At 38.0% G+C, this 19,275-nt stretch overlaps 1 protein-coding gene across 12 annotated transcripts in view; it reads right to left on the minus strand.

The window, feature by feature from the left end:
• The window catches only part of ZNF385B (zinc finger protein 385B), a 491,813-nt gene that overhangs the window by 32,111 nt on the left and 440,427 nt on the right, over positions 1 to 19,275 (minus strand). For 9 of the 12 annotated variants that reach the window (XM_086361045.1, XM_086361044.1, XM_086361047.1 and 6 more), the window contains one exon: positions 6,260 to 6,422. In XM_086361045.1, the coding sequence (XP_086217171.1) occupies positions 6,260 to 6,422 (163 nt within the window). Of the gene's footprint in view, positions 1 to 879; positions 5,445 to 6,259; positions 6,423 to 19,275 lie in introns of those variants that run through there. The other 3 variants (XM_086361055.1, XM_086361054.1, XM_086361052.1) reach the window with 3 other exon arrangements.

Genomic DNA, 19,275 nt, shown 5'->3' on the forward strand with positions numbered 1-19,275 from the left:
CTTCAAAGCAATATAAAATGCTCAGAAGTTTCAGAAGTTAGTTTCCAGAGGATGACAAATACTTGACTACACAAGAGTCATCGGCCTTGCCTGGCAGGATGGTGCTGTCAAATTCAAGGTGCACGGACAAAGATGGAGGCAGTTTCATTTTTTAAATCGACTTTGAACGTCTTAATGATATATGTACGTTTCATGGAAATATGAGCTTTAGTATAATGGTCTGTTCTCTTTAGACAGATGGGACTCAATTTATGTTGTACATGATTGTATCCCAGAATTTCAGCCTTAAGATGTTTGTCATAATATAGTTAATCTATTATTTTATGAGGGCTACTAAATCTTGGCCTCCTGAATTTGGGTAGATGCATGCCAAATTTATGATGGCGCTTGTCTAAAAATGACAGATGCTGCCAAAGCAGAAAACTATCATTTTCTTCTACTCAACAGCACAAGGTCTTGGTGTGAGAGACAGAAATGGGGGAAAGAGGCATTTACAAAGACCTTGCTGGCTAATCAATGGAGTCCTGCAGCAGTCTGTGGAAATGAGAAGCTGTCAGTTGGGAAACTTAGCCCCATTTGTAACAACACATAAAAATTGTGAAACACACAGGGGAACCCATAAAAACGATGAGGCGAGGGTCTCCATTTGTATCTTTGGCAGCAAAACTCTTCAGCAAAATTGAAAAATGCAGTTTCATGAGGTAATAGGATGACCATAAAAAGCTGAACTGTAGCCTTTCCAGGCAAATCGTACTGATGTACTAGTTGATAACTGCTCTGGGTTCACACGTGAGGAATTCCCACCATGCAAAAGCACATTATACTGGAAACTAAAACAGGTTTTGAGATGTCCTCACTTCTTTCCTTCCTTCTTAGGTATTTTCTGGTACTGTCATCTCTATCTCCATGTTATGGTCATGGGTATGGTTAAACAGGGCTTCCCAGGTGCTGCTGGTGGTAAGGAATCTGCCTGCCAATGCAGGAGACACAAGAGACATGGGTTCAGTCCCTGGGTTGGGAAGATCCCATGGAGGAGGGCATGGCAACCCACTCCACTATTCTTGCCTGGAGAACCCCATGGACAGAGGAGGCTGGTGGGCTATGGTCCATAGGATTGCAAAGAGTCAGACAGGACTGAAGTGACTTGCACACACGCATACACATAGGGGATAAACAAAAGAGTGTTTCTGTGCCCAGTAGAAATCTTTTAGAGGGGTGATCCAAATGCTACTGAAATTGTGGACAACATCCAGGAAAATCCCCTGGACCCCTGAGGAGGCAGCCAAGGCTCTGCCATATTGGTGATGCTCTTGCCCTCTGCTGACCTCTATCTAAAGGAGTGTGTCTGCCTCCAGTTACATAAAGTCAACATCTGTCAAGCAGGAGCTTTGAGAACACTTGTCATTTACGTGAAATGAGTGTTTCCATTCAAACTTGTCCTTGAAAAAATCTCTAACTCCTAAAGCTTTGGTCTCTTGCAGTTAAATGAAACAGACAACATATTGCACAGAAACGAAAGATTATCAATAAAACAAAGCCTTAATGGCCCTTTCACTGCCACATCTCCTACTGAAAAATACCGAGAGATAGCAAACAATTTAAAAGTAATACATAATCCTACTCAATAGTCTTTTAAAAAGTGGGTTAGTGGTTTCTGACTTTGCCCATTGGGACACTTGTATTAATTTTTCCGAGTTAGGAAAGTTTAGAAATAATGGGAACAGTGGAATCTGCATGGGACCAGAAGCCCCAAGTTCCTGCTCCGACTCTACTGGGATATGAGTGGTGCAAGCTCACAAAGCATTTCATTTCTCTAAGACCCAGGTACTTCAGTGTTGCCATATTTTGGGGAGCAGCTTGAAGGTGGCTACTGTATGTTATTTTTCTCTGTAGTCCTAAGAGACAATATAGGAAAACGAACAAAACCCCACTACTTTGGAAGCTCCTTGGGAGCAAGAAAGTGTCTTTCTGTTCATTGCTGTACCCTAGAAATGGCAAATGTTATAGATGCACTACACTACTTAGCACAGATAATAAATACTTGCTGAGTGAATAAATGGATATAGAGTTTATTGTGTGCATGTATGAAAGAGGGATACTAGTCTCAGCCTGACCAGTCACAGGGTTGTTGCGGGGGTCATACGAAAATAGTTATGTGACTGGATTTTACAAACTGAACAAACCCAAGGTATTCCTATTGTTATATTTTAAGCAGAACATGTTGGTTCCATCATCTTTTGCTCTTAATTGCATTTATAAATATATCTATAGCATTTTGAATCATTCCATCTGCTATCATCTTTTTAGACAGCAACTGATTAAAAGCTGTTTAGCTTTAAATAGCTTTATATACTTTGAGCTAGACGTGTATTTTCCCCATCTTGATACCTAATTAATTAAAAAAATCTTGTGCTAAAGACTAGACATATGGACCATTAGGTTGAATTATCACAATATTTATCTCTAGGTTGATTATCAAAATATTTCATTATTTTCTCGAAATAAGGTTTTCCAAAGGCTCTGCTATGAGTGGTTAAATGCTGTCACAAAGAGCATTCAACTTGATGTAAGGGGCATATTATCACAGGGAAGTGTACTGTCATATGGCATTATGACACTTGAACTCCAGGGAGAAATTTGGGTAGAATGTCTGGCCAATATGTTCTAGCCATCTTCCTGAAGCTGCCTAATGCTTGCTGTGTCTTGACCTCAATTTTCCCAAAGCACATTTATCCTCCCTCCTGCAAAGTTTTGAACTCCCACTGATACATCATGAAAAGTGGGGATAGATCCTAGAAGACTAGAAAGCTATTTCTTTGGATTTTATGTTTAATTCTATTCTAACTTCTAAAAAGTGAATAGGACAGCTATCCTTGCCTGAAATAAAACATATTTAGTTTTTTTCAATCATGTGGTCAAAGCTTCTTACAATAAATGAAATTCCTGTTACTGTAGTTTAAACTCATTTTCTTTACAGATTTGAAAGAAAAAAAAAAAAAAAGAGAGAGAGAGAGAGAAAGCTTCCAATAATACCCTGAACTTTTTATATCTGATAGTTTCATTATAACAAATCTCAGATCCAGACACAACATGATCAAATTATGTCTCCAAATGCATCATAAAAAATGGCTGCCCCAGTTGTTAAAATAGCAGGTAAAAAGGCTTTTCTAGCTCTTAGAAGATTGTTAGGTCACTTCTTAGAATAAATAATCTGTGTTCTCAGGGAGTAAAGTGAGATCATCTGTCAGTCCCGTACTTGTCAGATTCTTTGAAACGACATTTTTCTCTCAACTGATTTTCAGTGAATCCCCAGATGCTGTACTCCCAGAAGCTCCCTCCCTTAAAAGTTGGCTATTTCCTCTTCCTCAGGATTTGCCCTCATTGGACAATACTCTATTGCTAAGTTATTGCTGCTAAAATATGAGAAAGGAAATTGAATTACTAAATCTTTTGGATGCTCTGAATGCCCGGATTTTGAAATGATAGCTGAGACACCATGTTACTAGCATATTCCCTTTTTACTCAAATATCTCAGAATCACATAGATACTGCTTAAACTCACTTGATAGGAACTCTTCATTCAAAACAAAAAGATCAGTGCTAGTGAATTTCAGTCTTGTAAGAATTATCAGTCAACCATGACTTCTCACTGTGACTGTTACTCTACTTTTTGGCTGACTCCTTAGAGGCAGCGTTGTCTGAAATAAAACACTTCAGTTAATTAAGTACCACACTCCTTCCTATTCCCTCCCCCTTCCCTCTGTGACCCACCTAGACTGTTTATGAAGGTGTGGTCCCTGGGTCTCCTATTCTCTTAAAGTGGGGTTTTAAACAAAATCAAAACCAGTTACCAAAATGTCATGACCGTCTCTCATAATAATGTTATGACAAAAGGAACTTTTTAAGGATTTAGAAATAGGTGGTCAACAATAGGTTTTGTATTACATTATTTAGACCAGATTTCCCATCTGGGCAAACTTTCTAATTTTCTAACTTGAAAATTGTACAAAACACATGTGTAAATTATTGCTTAGAAGCCAACATTTAGTTGAAGGTGGAAAAAAAAAAAAACCATATATCTATTTAGCAAATATAACCTTTATTTTTAAATAGTGCCATTTTCCAACAGCTTTGGTATTGCTTTTATAGATATAATAGGACAAATTAAATGTTTCACTAGTATCAATATTTAAAACATGGAGAAACAAAAAAGTAATCTGAATGACCTAACCAATGACTTGCCTACTAATTTATGAAGATTTTGAGTATGAAGAACATGGAAAAGTGAGGTAACCCTCAAATACATATAGCTTCCATGATTTCTAATCCAAGTCTGGACAATGACATGGTGAGTGAGGTCAATACTGCTGGACCACAGGTATTTTGGGGGGGTACATAGGGGAGTGGCAGAAGCAGCAGAGGATGTAGGATTAAAGACAACCACATAGCTACTGGAGAAGAGACTCTGGGCTTGAGATTTGTTTTTCTCTCCCCACTGTCATCTCTTAGGGTTCTTCTAGATCTCAATTCTCTTTCCTTGTTTATACCACTACTGTGCTTGATCTTGGTGTGTTCCTATTACCCGCTAGGCAAACATGATTATTTGTAAAGTCTTAAATAAGCTGAAGGAATGGAGTGACAATAACCTCCACTGTTTTTTATCATTTGCTTATAAGGACTTCTGTGCATAAGTAGCACAAGTCAGGTAAGAAAACCTTTCTCAGAATATTATTTCATAGAGGCAACAATATCCTGTAGAAAATGAAATCAGGCAGGAAGTCAGAGATGATGGATCCTAGTCTTCCAAACACTGGGTAACATTGGGCAGATAGCGGATGCAATGTGGACCTCACCGTGGCTTGCTGATTTATAAACTGGAGATAATATTTGACTCTAATAACTGATAAGTCTGGGTTAAAGATTAACTTGCTAATATGCAGAAAAAGGTTTTGTTCTTTAGAAGGGGAGAAGTGTGATGTAATAATTTAGTATTTATTATCTGTTCATCAGGTATCACGATTTAGTGATCCTATCACACAGAGAACAAAAGTCTTTTATCACCAAATTTGAATCAGCTCATTCATTCCAGGCTTCAGAGCTTTGGGCACCAGCATCTATGGGACCTCACCAATAATGGTCACATTTTACATAGTCTCTTTGTCCGATGAGGGTTTTCTGAATCCTCCTTTTACAAATGGATTTGTTTTTCTCCCAAGCCCCTGGGCAACCACAGGAAAGCATTCTTAAGTCTCGTCCTCAAATTCTATAATGATTTGGAGAGGAGAAGAAAATCAGAAGAGCAGCGTGTGTCTGTGTGCTTCCAACAACAGAGAGGTACCTAAAGAGAGAGTCGAACAAAGGAGAAAAGGACCACTCTCTCAGTTTTCCTTCATAGATGGTCACTGCAACAGGGAGACTCCTCCATCTTGGGTGCTGACAGGTGGCTGTGAATGTGTGGAAGCCTATTAAACATCCAATTTCATGGCATACCCACTAGAAATACAATTTTTTTTTCTTCTTCCTGAGTCATTCAGTTTGAACCTACTCAGAAAAACTGCTGATTCACTGGGACTATGAAATAGAGACTCTTCTTAAGAGGCCCTTCCATGAGTAGCCCATTTCCGATTATATAAAGTTCTTTTAGTCAGCTCATAACTGTGAAAAGTTCCTTTAAAATCTTTGAGTTCATTTATAACTCTGAGGGGAAGTCTACAAAGACCTTAAAAAATCAATAGCTTTTATTATTGGACACATTTCTAGATTCACTTAATAGTGTTACTCTCTCAAAAAACTTTACTCTGTTGCCCTTCAACTCCTCTTCACTGGGGTAAGAAAATATAAAAATGTCTGTTAATAAACAAGTTTAAGAATTCCTTGACTGAAAGGTCCATTGCAAAAACCAAACATAAAAAGAATAGAGGGGAATAATAAACTCAGTATTTTAGACCCATTTCTTGATTTTTGTCTAAACACAATGTGACCAAGAAGCTTCCACTTATTTTCATGCATATATTTTATATATATATATATTTATACACACACATATATACTTAAAGGTATATATTTAACAACATGGAATGGTAACATATCAAATGCTTAGATTCCGTGCAAACACATAACCTTTCCTGTGAAGGAAATATACTCATATTATAAAAACGAATCATGGAGAGTAACATGCAACAGTGGAGGGGAAGAGAACGAGGTAGGGACAGGACCAGGAGGAACACAGAGAATGTAAAGAACAAAAAGTGTCATTGACCTGATTTGTCAGAGTTGTTGCCTGTGATTGGAGTGATGGAGCAGCTGGGATTAGCCTTTGCGCTGTCCTTGGAAGAAACCATTTTGGGTTTATTTTTCGTTGCCTCTAGTGCTTTGACCTTCTTGGCATGTTTACTTCCTTTGTAGTGGGCCTCGGCCTGGCTCTACAAAGGAGAACAAATCAGGCTCATTGTTTTGCTACTTACAAACACCACAATGGATGATCATGCAGGAAAAAATACATTCAGTCATAGGCACCACAGACATTTATAGCTCAGCACTCAACTACGTTTTTGGCATTTAATGAGTAGCAGACCAGTATCTAAGAGATTTCTGCATACTGAGACCTTTTTTTATACAACACAGAGGACCTGTGTTTTTCAAAACCAGACATTATACAAGTGGACAGAAGGGTTAGGGCAAAACTGGGATGAAGGTGAACTTTGTCATTAATGTCTTCCCACCACTGCCCATCTGGGTTACTTGTCGAATGTTTGGCCGGCAACAAGCACCTTGAGTGTCCTACCTGGGTAAGACCTTACACGACCACTTCATTTAGTTTCCTTTTAGCTACAAATCTGTCTTCCCTGCACCTATATTTCTCTTGGCTCTGCTCTGAGAGCAAGTGATGTGATAAAGCAACCAGCTAGAGAGTGGAAATGGCACTGCATTGTGGAGTCATCTCTATGTGCTTAACGCGTCATTCTGATGACTCCAATTCTAAGAACAGACAATAGAAGCCACAAAGGAAATAGGGACAATGCTTGCTTCTGATCTCAGATGTGATTCTGAAGTCAAAGCAGTTAGTACTACATTCACGTATACTCAAAGCATAGGTGAAACTGTGACTTCAATACTAGATCAAAAAAAAAAAAAAAAGAGTGATCAAGGCAAGTGATTTTTAAAAATTTTCAAAAGACAAAAAACAAGTTATGGAAAAACAAGAAAACATTTAGTCAATTTGCTGATTTTTGGAAAATTTTCCTCTACCTAAAGAACAAGGATTTTACCTTTTTGGCTTCTAGTATAATGCACATGTTAACTGAAGAATTAAGTATATTTGCTCCAATTTCAGAGAAGGCAATGGCACCCCACTCCAGTACTCTTCTTGCCTGGAAAATCCCATGGACGGAGGAGCCTGGTGGGCTGCAGTCCACAGGATTGCTAGGAGTTGGACACGACTGAGCGACTTCACTTTCCCTTTTCACTTTTATGCATTGGAGAAGGAAATGGCAACCCACTCCAATGTTCTTGCCTGGAGAATCCCAGGGACAGCGGAGCCTGGTGGGCTGCCGTCTATGGGGTCGCACAGAGTTGGATATGACTGACGCGACTTAGCAGCAGCGGCTCTAATTTCATTTAAAACAGACCCCCAAAATATAAACAAACTAAAACATATATGGTGTATTAGCTTGGTTAGAAAGGTAAAGATGCTGATAAACCTGTTATATAAAATAAGAAGCGAAAGCGAAAGTTTCTGTTCGAAGATTCCTAAAATAATAACTTTTTTAACTTCAGTTTTCCTTATATACACTTGTGTGTGTTTGAAGATGGTAATACTCATATTTTCATCCATTTTCCTCAGCAAGCAGAATATAGGTTGTGTGTGTGTGTGTGTGTGTATGTGTGTGTGTGTGTAGGTAGATGTGGCAATGGACAGGAGTCAGATTTTACTTCTACATTTCAACTAAATATATGTGATTTTCCTAGCACATAACCTGGATCCCCCAAGGTCAACAGATTTGAATTGACTATACTTAGTCCCTAACTTTCTGAATATGTTTTCATAAATATTATTTTAGACTATCATTGACTTATCATTGTTCTTAGTTGGTTTGCTCAAGGACTTCTCATGCTGTTCTCTGTCAAGTTGAAAAAAATCCAATCCTAAAGGAGGAAAAAGTGTAATATTAAGTTTTATTAACATCTGAGAATGGTTAAATCCAGCAAATACTGTTGGGTAGGCATAAATTAAGAAAATACACAAATAAAACTAAAAATTGATAACATGAAGAAATAACAACAATGACCAATATTATTGAGCCTCTGCCAAGAACATTTCTAAATGAATTATGTGTATTTGCTCATATAATTATCATAATACCCTGTAAGGTAGGTACAATTATTGGTCAACACTTTACAAATAGAACACTGGGCACGAGAAGTTAAATACTTTATCAGAAGTCACACAGGTTGGTGTAGAAGGCACTTTGTGGATCTGAAATGCGTCCACGTGTACCCCTATTTAACTATACATTATTGTTGTTGCTTCAGTCACTGAGTCTTGTTCAACTCTTTTGCCCACGAGGCTCCTCTGCCATGGGATTTGCCAGGCAAGAATACTGGAATGGGTTGCCATTTTCTTCTCCAGGGGATCTTCCTGACCCAGGGATCAAACCCACATCTCCTGGTTGGCAGGTAGATTCTTTAATGGTGAGCCACCAAAGGAGCCCAAATAACTATGTATCCTCATTTTAAACATACACATACACTAAATTAACAATATAATTTTATTAGAAGTAAAAAAATTACATACAAAGCCCACTGCTTTTAATGACTAAGTGAAGGATTATACTTTAGTAGAAGTTTCTATGAGTAGGGACTATCTTCTTAATTCATGGAAATAAATTTATTGGATTGAAAAAGTTCCAATTGAAAATTGGACTTTTATGTATGATGCTATGGAAAAACTCAAACGAACTTTCTGGCCAAACCAACACTAACATAGTATGTTAGGCCTGAACCTTCTGTTGAGTAGCTAAGAAAGGCCCGCTTGTTTGGTATATAACAATTTCTACAAGACATCAGGAGACCGCCTAGTTAATTCATCTTTCCAAGTATACTAAATAGTGAGATGTTACTTTAGTGTCCTTTGGCTAAAGAAACATCAAGTTCTCTAAATAAAACCTCCTAGCACAAGATAAGTGGAGTGTCACTTCCTCATTATTATTTCCTGGCACCCTTGCAGAAAGCTAACAGCATCAATTAGCACTTGGGATTAAAGAGCCAGCTAAGTGACACCTCACTGGATGCCAAGATAGAAAGAGCTCTCTTGAGCCGTGATTCACCTTCCTTTTGAGTTCTGGGGCCTTGAGAAAAGTGAAACAAGCTTTCTTAGCCTCTGCTCGCTGCTGTTTGTGAAAGATCCCGAGTTAAGACAGTGGCAGACCCCACTCACTCATGCTTGGCATCTTTCCAATTCCCTGTGATATTCTTGGTTAGTAGCACTTTGCTGTCCTCAGTACTGTATCTGAGGTGTCAACAGCTTCTAAATCCTGGGCAAATCTTCAAGTGAAACTGAGACATTGTTAAATAGCAACACGATTAACCTGACTTCATTATCTGGGAATCTCCTTAATTGAGGAATGAAAGCAACAAGGACAAGAGCCAGAGAACCTATGAATGAGGCAAGACGATTAAGCCTGATCAGCGATGGTTCTTGTATCCTTTCTGAGAAACTTGGCTAACCAAATGAACTTATTTTATACCTCAGCGAGTAATCAGCAACCTATTTGTCTAGCACTAATGGCTTGCTTTCTGATTCCCTTCCAAAAGTACTTCTATACACCCTAAAGTGGCAGTAATCAAATAAACCCCTTGCCAAGAATTGTCAAAATCAGAGAGTTACCCAAAGCATCATACTGACTTTCACACAGGAATTCATTGATATCTAGGCTCTTACAGAGGTCACTCCAGTAGCTACCTGACCACCCAATGGTAGAGGAATAGCTTGGACAGGAGATGACATCCTGGGATGTTTTTTTCCTTCCATTCATCTCTATCTTTATTACTAAGGCCCCTCACTTTCTGAAATCTCCACTTCTCTTAGGACCCTACTGGTCCAAAGAAAAAAGATAAATAATGAGACAATGCATTACTTTACAAATAAAAATGCTATAATGAGAAATTCGATAATTCGCTGAGCTCCCATATCTGTTTTTTACCTTATTTCTAGTTTGGACTTCAGAGAGGTAGATAGGATCTTGAAAGAAGACACTGAACTATGTTTTCTTTGGGCAGAACGAACAGCCCAAACACAAACTGGCAGGTGGCTGGAGCAAAGTAAAGTCACTGGAGGAAGTCCTCAACTATTTATTTACTAAGAAACCCAATTGTTTTGCATCTTAAAATGTAATTGGAACTGTTCCCTTAATTACAGAAAGTGTATCATTAAAACTGTTGGCACTGATTTTTCTGAGACCTTAGATTTCAATGCCTCAAGCAGTGTTAGTTGGGAAGTAGCAGAGGCCAGTTACTTTTCAGAAAAAAAATGTATATACTCTATATACGAAAATGCCAAATAAAACAGATGTCAAACAAACTACCATAAACCAGCCTAAACTAACAAGGGGAAAAAGACCCCTGATTATTCCACAGGGAATTACACCTGCCATTTGTTAGACATTGTGAAAGATTAAAAACAAAGGCCCCTTGCTCACAAGAACACCAATACAGTATACTAATGCATATATATGGAATTTAGAAAGATGGTAACAATAACCCTGTGTACGAGACAGCAAAAGAGACACTGATGTATAGAACAGTCTTATGGACTCTGTGGGAGAGGGAGAGGGTGGGAAGATTTGGGAGAATGGCATTGAAACATGTAAAATATCATGTATGAAATGAGATGCCAGTCCAGGTTCGATGCACGATACTGGATGCTTGGGGCTAGTGCACTGGGATGACCCAGAGGGATGGTATGGGGAGGGAGGAGGGAGGAGGGTTCAGGATGGGGAACACATGTATACCTGTGGCGGATTCATTTTGATATTTGGCAAAACTAATAGAATTATGTAAAGTTTAAAAAAAAAAAAAAAAGAATGGTAGTTGGAAGAAAAGACGGACGTATAAAAAACTATAACCCAAACAGAGAGTGAAACTATAAAATGGAAGATAAACTGGAACAAAGAAATCTGGGAGTCAGAGGAGAGGTAAATCTCTTTGGATTGGAGGAGGACCGTGGGGGCTTCAAGGAAAAGGAATATCAGAGCTGTGCCCTACTTCTAGGGTGGAGTTCTGAAGAGGCAGTGTGGAGGCAGAGGCATTTCAGGTAGAGGGACCAGCATGTGCTGGGCAAGTGAAGTCCTGTGAATTGTGCAGTGTTTCCCGGGCATAGCTGCTTTTCAGTATCACTAGAACACAGACATATAAAAGGAACAACAGGGAAAGGCTGCCACATCCAACATTATTATCCAGTGTAAAACAGAAAATATCTCATAGTGTTCTACAAGTAAAAAACAATGTTCTACTTGTAGGCATCTTTTATATAGATGGCTATAAGAACGTTGTTGCTTTTAAATCACAGATTTTATCCTCTGCTGCAAACTATAATCCCAAAGCACAACTAAATTATTTATATAGAAGATTTAATAATTTGAGATAAAAGCATGACACTTAAAATACCATAGTTAGATATATTAGAGTTTACTGAACAGTAGCTACATAATTCGGAGAAGGCAATAGCACCCCACTCCAGTACTTTTGCCTGGAAAATCCCATGGACGGAGGAGCCTGGTAGGCTGCAGCCCATGTGGTCGCTAAAAGTAGGACACGACTGAGAGACTTCACTTTCACGCATTGGAGAAGGAAATGGCAACCCACTCCTGTTCTTGCCTGGAGAATCCCAGGGACAGGGGAGCCTTGTGGGCTTCCGTTGGTGGGGTTGCACAGAGTCAGACACGACTGAAGCGACTTAGCAGCAGGAGCAGCTAGATAATTACTTGAATCTTTGCTTTAACATAAGGCTACATTCAACTCTAAACATGCTTTATTTTTTTGCACATTTGTTGCATTGATAAGATCACATCCTCTCAGAGACAATGCTACAACATAAGAAACATAAAATACACCCAAGAGAAAGGCTTACTTAATCCAAAGATAAGTCTTTCTGCTGATATTTGCAATTTTAAGGCCTGCAATATCAGTAATGATGTACTACTGGCTTTGATATTCACTTTGTTTAGTCCTCATCTACTGGGATCTGTTGAAAACAAAGTCCAAACACAATTATAACCGTTAGGAGATTTTCAGCTTAAAAAGATGCAATGACTTTTCTAATTCATATGTTACAGCTAAGTGAAACACTCCAGGGGGCTATAGCCTGTCCAGGGTGGCCACGCTGTGCACTGTGTGTGCTGGGGGGGTGAGGGGGACTACCGTCACACAGACTTTAATGTGAATAGGGTCCTCTGGATTCCTTCAAGGCCAGAACTCTGGCTATGGTGTTTCATATTTACTGGCTTTGTAGTATATATGTATAAAGGCCATCAACTTCAAATATTTCTATATTATTAAAGAGAAAAGTGGTTACTCCAGGAAGAAAATAATGTATGCTCTAGATTGCTGATTCCCTTTGGGCCTAATTCAGATTCTATCAAAATATCACGAAACAGAAGTAGAGATGCTGGATTACAGCTGCTTTTAAAATGCCACTATGTGAATATATGAGCATTACACATGTATGTGTTTATGTTTTCCAAACTTTTCCATGTAGGTAAATTAAGCCATTTCTTAAAAATGCTAAGATTTTTGGTGGGCTTCAAGGTAGTTTTTCAAATGTACTCTCTTAGCTAAGAGTACTGATGTTCAGGCTTCTGGTGCATAATTCACTGGTAGAATTACTTTACACATTGAAATATGGAGAAGCTATAAATGGACCTAACAGCCACAACAGAATTTACATGATGAATTAAAAAAAAAATTGCAGTTTGAGTTTAAAATTACCTAGAATATAGCGAAAAGTGGCTTTTTAAAGAAGGGGCTTTAATCTTTTAAATAAAATTGTTTATGTACAATTCCAAGTGAACAAAAATTGGCCTCATCTTTCCAGTGAGTTTTATATTTCAACTATGTGAAGGCAGATTATTACGTTTAGATGATTCCCACAATCCAAAGTTCTGCCCCTGATTATCCAACTATACTCTATATTTCCAGTTTAGAGTTGAGGAGAATGGGGCATAAAAGAGACAGTTATTGGAGACTGACTATATCAGTTGTGATCTAAGCTCCAAATCCTTTCATTTGCTGAATTCTGCTCTCCCTTCCTGTTATTTCCTTTCTTTCAAAGTAGGCCAAAATTAAAAATAATCTCCTTTTGAAAACAAATTAATCATATATATGGGTCAAGGTAAAGTTCATCCCAGAAAATTAATTTCTTAATTCTATCATGAATACTGTAAATTATAGAGACTATATTTTTTAAATGAGGCCACCATCACCCTAATACCAAAACCTGACAAAGATGCCACAAAAAAAGAAAACTATAGGCCAATATCACTGATGAACATAGATGCAAAATCCTTAACAAAATTCTAGCAATCAGAATCCAGCAACACATTAAAAAGATCATACACCATGACCAAGTGGGCTTTATCCTAGGGATGCAAGGATTCTTCAATATCTGCAAATCAATCAATGTGATACACCACATTAACAAACTGAAAAATAAAAACCATATGATTATCTCAATAGATGCAGAGAAAGCCTTTGACAAAATTCAACATCCATTTATGATTAAAACTCTCCAGAAAGCAGGAACAGAAGGAACATACCTCAACATAATAAAAGCTATATATGACAAACCCACAGCAAACATTATCCTCAATGGTGAAAAATTGAAAGCATTTCCTCTAAAGTCAGGAACAAGACAAGGGTGCCCACTTTCACCATTACTATTCAACATAGTTCTGGAAGTTTTGGCCACAGCAATCAGAGCAGAAAAAGAAATAAAAGGAATCCAAATTGGAAAAGAAGAAGTAAAACTCTCTCTGTTTGCAGATGACATGATCCTCTACATAGAAAACCCTAAAGACTCTACCAGAAAATTACTAGAACTAATCAATGATTATAGTAAAGTTGCAGAATATAAAATCAAGACACAGAAATCCCTTGTATTCCTATACACTAATAATGAGAAAATAGAAAGAGAAATTAAGGAAACAATTTCATTCACCGTTGCAATGAAAAGAATAAAATACTTAGGAATATATCTACCTAAAGAAATTAAAGACCTATATAGAGAAAACTATAAAACATTGGTGAAAGAAATCAAAGAGGAAACTAATAGATGGAGAAATATACCATGTTCATGGATTGGAAGAATCAATATAGTGAAAATGAGTATACTACCCAAAGCAATTTATAGATTCAATGCAATCCCTATCAAGCTACCAACAGTATTCTTCACAGAGCTAGAACAAATAATTTCACAATTTGTATGGAAATACAAAAAACCCCAAATAGCCAAAGCTATCTTGAGAAAGAAGAATGGAACTGGAGGAATCAACCTGCCTAACTTCAGGCTCTACTACAAAGCCACAGTTATCAAGACAGTATGGTACTGGCACAAAAACAGAAATATAGATCAATGGAATAAAATAGAAAGCCCAGAGATAAATCCACGCACATATGGACACCTTATCTTTGACAAAGGAGGCAAGAATATACAATGCATTAAAGACAATCTCTTTAAAAAGTGGTGCTGGGAAAACTGGTCAACCACTTGTAAAAGAATGAAACTAGAGCACTTTCTAACACCATACACAAAAATAAACTCAAAATGGATTAAAGATCTCAACATAAGACCAGAAACTATAAAACTCCTAGAGGAGAACATAGGCAAAACACTGTCTGACATACATCACAGCAGGATCCTCTATGACCCACCTCCCAGAATATTGGAAATAAAAGCAAAAATAAACAAATGGGACCTAATTAACCTTAAAAGCTTCTGCACATCAAAGGAAACTATTAGCAAGGTGAAAAGACAGCCTTCAGAATGGGAGAAAATAATAGCAAATGAAGCAACTGACAAACAACTAATCTCAAATACATACAAGCAACTCCTACAGCTCAATTCCAGAAAAATAAATGACCCAATCAAAAAATGGGCCAAAGAACTAGACATTTCTCCAAAGAAGACATACAGATGGCTAACAAACACATGAAAAGATGCTCAACATCACTCATTATCAGAGAAATGCAAATCAAAACCATTATGAGGTAACATTTCACGCCAGTCAGAATGGCTGCGATCCAAAAGTCTACAAATAATAAATGCTGGAGAGGGTGTGGAGAAAAGGGAACCCTCTTACACTGTTGGTGGGAATGCAAACTAGTACAGCCACTATGGAGAACAGTGTGGAGATTCCTTAAAAAACTGGAAATAGAACTGCCTTATGATCCAGCAATCCCCCTGCTGGGCATACACACTAAGGAAACCAGAAGGGAAAGAGACACGTGTACCCCAATGTTCATCGCAGCACTGTTTATAATAGCCAGGACATGGAAGCAACCTAGATGTCCATCAGCAGATGAATGGATAAGACAGCTGTGGTACATATACACAATGGAGTATTACTCAGCCATTAAAAAGAATACATGTGAATCAGTTCTAATGAGATGGATGAAACTGGAACCTATTATACAGAGTGAAGTAAGCCAGAAAGAAAAACACCAATACAGTATACTAACGCATATATATGGAATTTAGAAAGATGGTAACAATACCCCTGTATACGAGACAGCAAAAGAGACACTGATGTATAGAACAGTCTTTTGGACTCTGTGGGAGAGGGAGAGGGTGGGATGATTTGGGAGAATGGCACTGAAATATGTATAATATCATATATGAAATGAGTCACCAGTCCAGGTTCGATGCACGATACTGGATGCTTGGGGCTGGTGCACTGGGATGACCCAGAGGGATGGTATGGGGAGGGAGGAGGGAGGAGGGTTCAGGATGGGGAACACATGTACACCTGTGGCAGATTCATTTTGATATATGGCAAGACCAATATAATATTGTAAAGTTAAATAAAATAAAATTAAAAAAAACAAAAAAAAAACCAAAAAAAAATAAATTTATTTATTTAATTGGAGGCTAATTACTTTATAATATTGTGGTGGTTTTTGCCATACATTCACATGAATCGGTCATGGGTGTATATGTGTTCCCCATCCTGAACCCCCATCCTACCTCCCTCCCCATCCCATCCCTCTGGGTCATCCCAGTGCACCAGCCCTGAGCACCCTGTCTCATGCATCAAACCTGGACTGGCAATCTATTTTACATATGATAATATACATGTTTCAATGCTATTCTCTCAAATCATCCCACCCTCACCTTCTCCCACAGAGTCCAAAAGTCTGTTCTTTATATCTGTGTCTCTTTCACTGTCTCACATATAGGGTCATCATTACCATCTTTCTAAATTCCATATATATGCGTTAGTATACTGTATTGGTATATTTCTTTTTGACTTACTTCGCTCTGTATAATAGGCTCCAGTTTCATCCACTTCATTAGAATTGATTCAAATGCATTCTTTTTAACAGCTGAGTAATATTTCTGCTTTATTGACTATGCCAAAGCCTTTGACTGTGTGGGTCACAATAAACTGTGGAAAATTCTGAAAGAGATGGGAATACCAGACTACCTGACCTGCCTCTTGAGAAACCTATATGCAGGTCAGGAAGCAACAGTTAGAACTGGACATGGAAAACAGACTGGTTCCAAATAGGAAAAGGAGGACTTCAAGGCTGTATATTGTCACTCTGCTTATTTAACTTATATGCAGAGTACATCATGAGAAACTCTGGGCTAGAAGAAGCACAAGCTGGAATCAAGATTGCCAGGAGAAATATCAATAACCTCACATATGCAGATGACACCACCCTTATGGCAGAAAGTGAAGAGGAACTCAAAAGCCTCTTGATGAAAGTGAAAGAGGAGAGTGAAAAAGTTGGCTTAAAGCTCAACATTTAGAAAACGAAGGTCATGGCATCTGATCCCATCACTTCATGGGAAATAGATGGGGAAACAGTGGAAACAGTGTCAGATTTTATTTTTGGGGGGCTCCAAAATCACTGCAGATGGTGACTGCAGCCATGAAATTAAAATACGCTTATTCCTTGGAAGGAAAGTTATGACCAACCTAGACAGCATATTCAAAAGCAGAGACATTACTTTGCCAACAAAGGTCCATCTGGTCAAGCCTATGGTTTTTCCAGTGGTCATGTATGGATGTGAAACTTGGACTATGAAGAAAGCTGAGTGCTGAAGAATTGATGCTTTTGAACTGTGGTGTTAGAGAAGACTCTTGAGAGTCCCTTGGACTGCAAGGAGATCCAACCAGTCCCTCCTAAAGGAGATCAGTCCTGGGTGTTCTTTGGAAGGACTGATGCTAAAGCTGAAACTGCAATCCTTTGGCCACCTCATGTGAAGAGCTGACTCATTGGAAAAGACTCTGATGCTGGTAGGGATTGGGGGCAGGAGGAGAAGGGGACGACAGAGGATGAGATGTTTGGATGGCATTGTCGACTCGATGGACATGAGTTTGGATGAACTCCAGGAGCTGGTGATGGATAGGGAGGCCTGGCGTGCTGCAGTTCATGGGGTCGCAAAGAATCGGACACGACTGTGCTACTCAACTGAACTGAACTGAATACTCCATTGTGTATATGCACCACAGCTTTCTTATCCATTTGTCTTATGATGGATGAATCAGGTTGCTTCCTGTCCTGGCTATTGTAAACAGTGCTGCAGTGAACACTGGGGTACACTTGTAGAGACTGTATTTTGAAAAAGATTTTTTTCCCTCCATCAACCTAATGGAAATAGGTTTTAAATGAAAATGAAAGTGTTAGTTGCTCAGTTGTGTCTGACTCTTTGTGACCCCAATGGACTGTAGTCTGCCAGGCTCCTCTGTCCATGGGATTCTCCAGGCAATAATACTGGACTGGGTTGCCGTTTCCTTCTCATGGGATCTTCCGAACCTAGGGATTGAACCCAGGTCTCCTGCATTGCAGGTGGATTTTTTACTGTCTGAGATACCAGGAAGCCCTGGAAATAGGTTTAGGTAATTTTTTTCAATATAGATAATGGATAATAAAATGAGTCTTATTTAATGTCACGATTTCTTTAACATCATCACAATTCAGTTAAGAATTAAGCAAAAAGTATCTGAGATGCTTACCCTAAGAAAATAAGGCTGCTTACCTCTCTGATTCATTTACAATTTTTGAAAGGTTTATTTACTTTGTATTTTGGGCTGGGGGTCAACATTTGAGTCAATTTAATGATAAGGTGTGTGCCAACTCCTAGTATCCACTAGGGTTTAACTAAGGCAAGATGGAAGTAAATGAACACAGGGAAAATATGCCTTTAACCTCTCTTCTAAATCATAAGGGGAGTAAATCATGAACTTCACACAGAATACTGATGAAGCATATTCTATAAGTTATTATACTCAAATGAGAAAATTAGCTCTCTGTATATGAACATAATCTTGAATATGTAATAACGGGAACATTTATAATTTATGAAAATACCTAATTGTCTCAGACTTTTGCATAGAGGACCTCATCTGTTAGAACTTCTAAATCTTAGAATTTTTATGAAATACATGGATATCATCTTCTATCTTTATAATATGATATAAAACATTAAGGATTTACTAATAATTACTTACTATTCTTGAGTATCTTATTTTGTGATTTACCCCAAAGCTCTCAAAATTATCCACTTCTCTCAAACTAATTTCAAATTCTATATTAAACTGACACATTTTAGTTAATAATTTTCTACTACCTTGAAATATAAAGAAGAGTTTACAGTGATTTCAGAGTTACATCCCAAGTTCCTAAAGGGTTTGAGAGTGCTGCTATCTTTCAGTGGAGAAATGGATTGCCATTGTGTGCTTTCTAAGAGTGATTTTTGTTACTCAGTGATAAGTAATGCAATATAATTCAAGTCTCCGCATTAAAGCTGTGACTCTACAGCTAACTAATTCAAGTCTTCTGATGGTCCTTTAAATTAGGCTCCCAGGCTTCCATACATTAATTTTTAATCAGTCTAGAAGGTATTACATTTACTTCCATTTACATATTAAAGAAATTTACATAAATGATACAAAATAAATCTAAAATTTGGATTTGCAATGTGTTTCCTTATATTTGGTATATAATATCCTTAATGTAGACAAAAGTGGGAAAATAAGTTTGAAAGTGCTATGC

This window comes from Bos grunniens, chromosome 2 (assembly GCF_055505025.1).
Source record: "Bos grunniens cultivar Pamir isolate PY7600 chromosome 2, Bosgru_T2T1.0, whole genome shotgun sequence".
Classification (NCBI taxonomy): domain Eukaryota; kingdom Metazoa; phylum Chordata; class Mammalia; order Artiodactyla; family Bovidae; genus Bos; species Bos grunniens.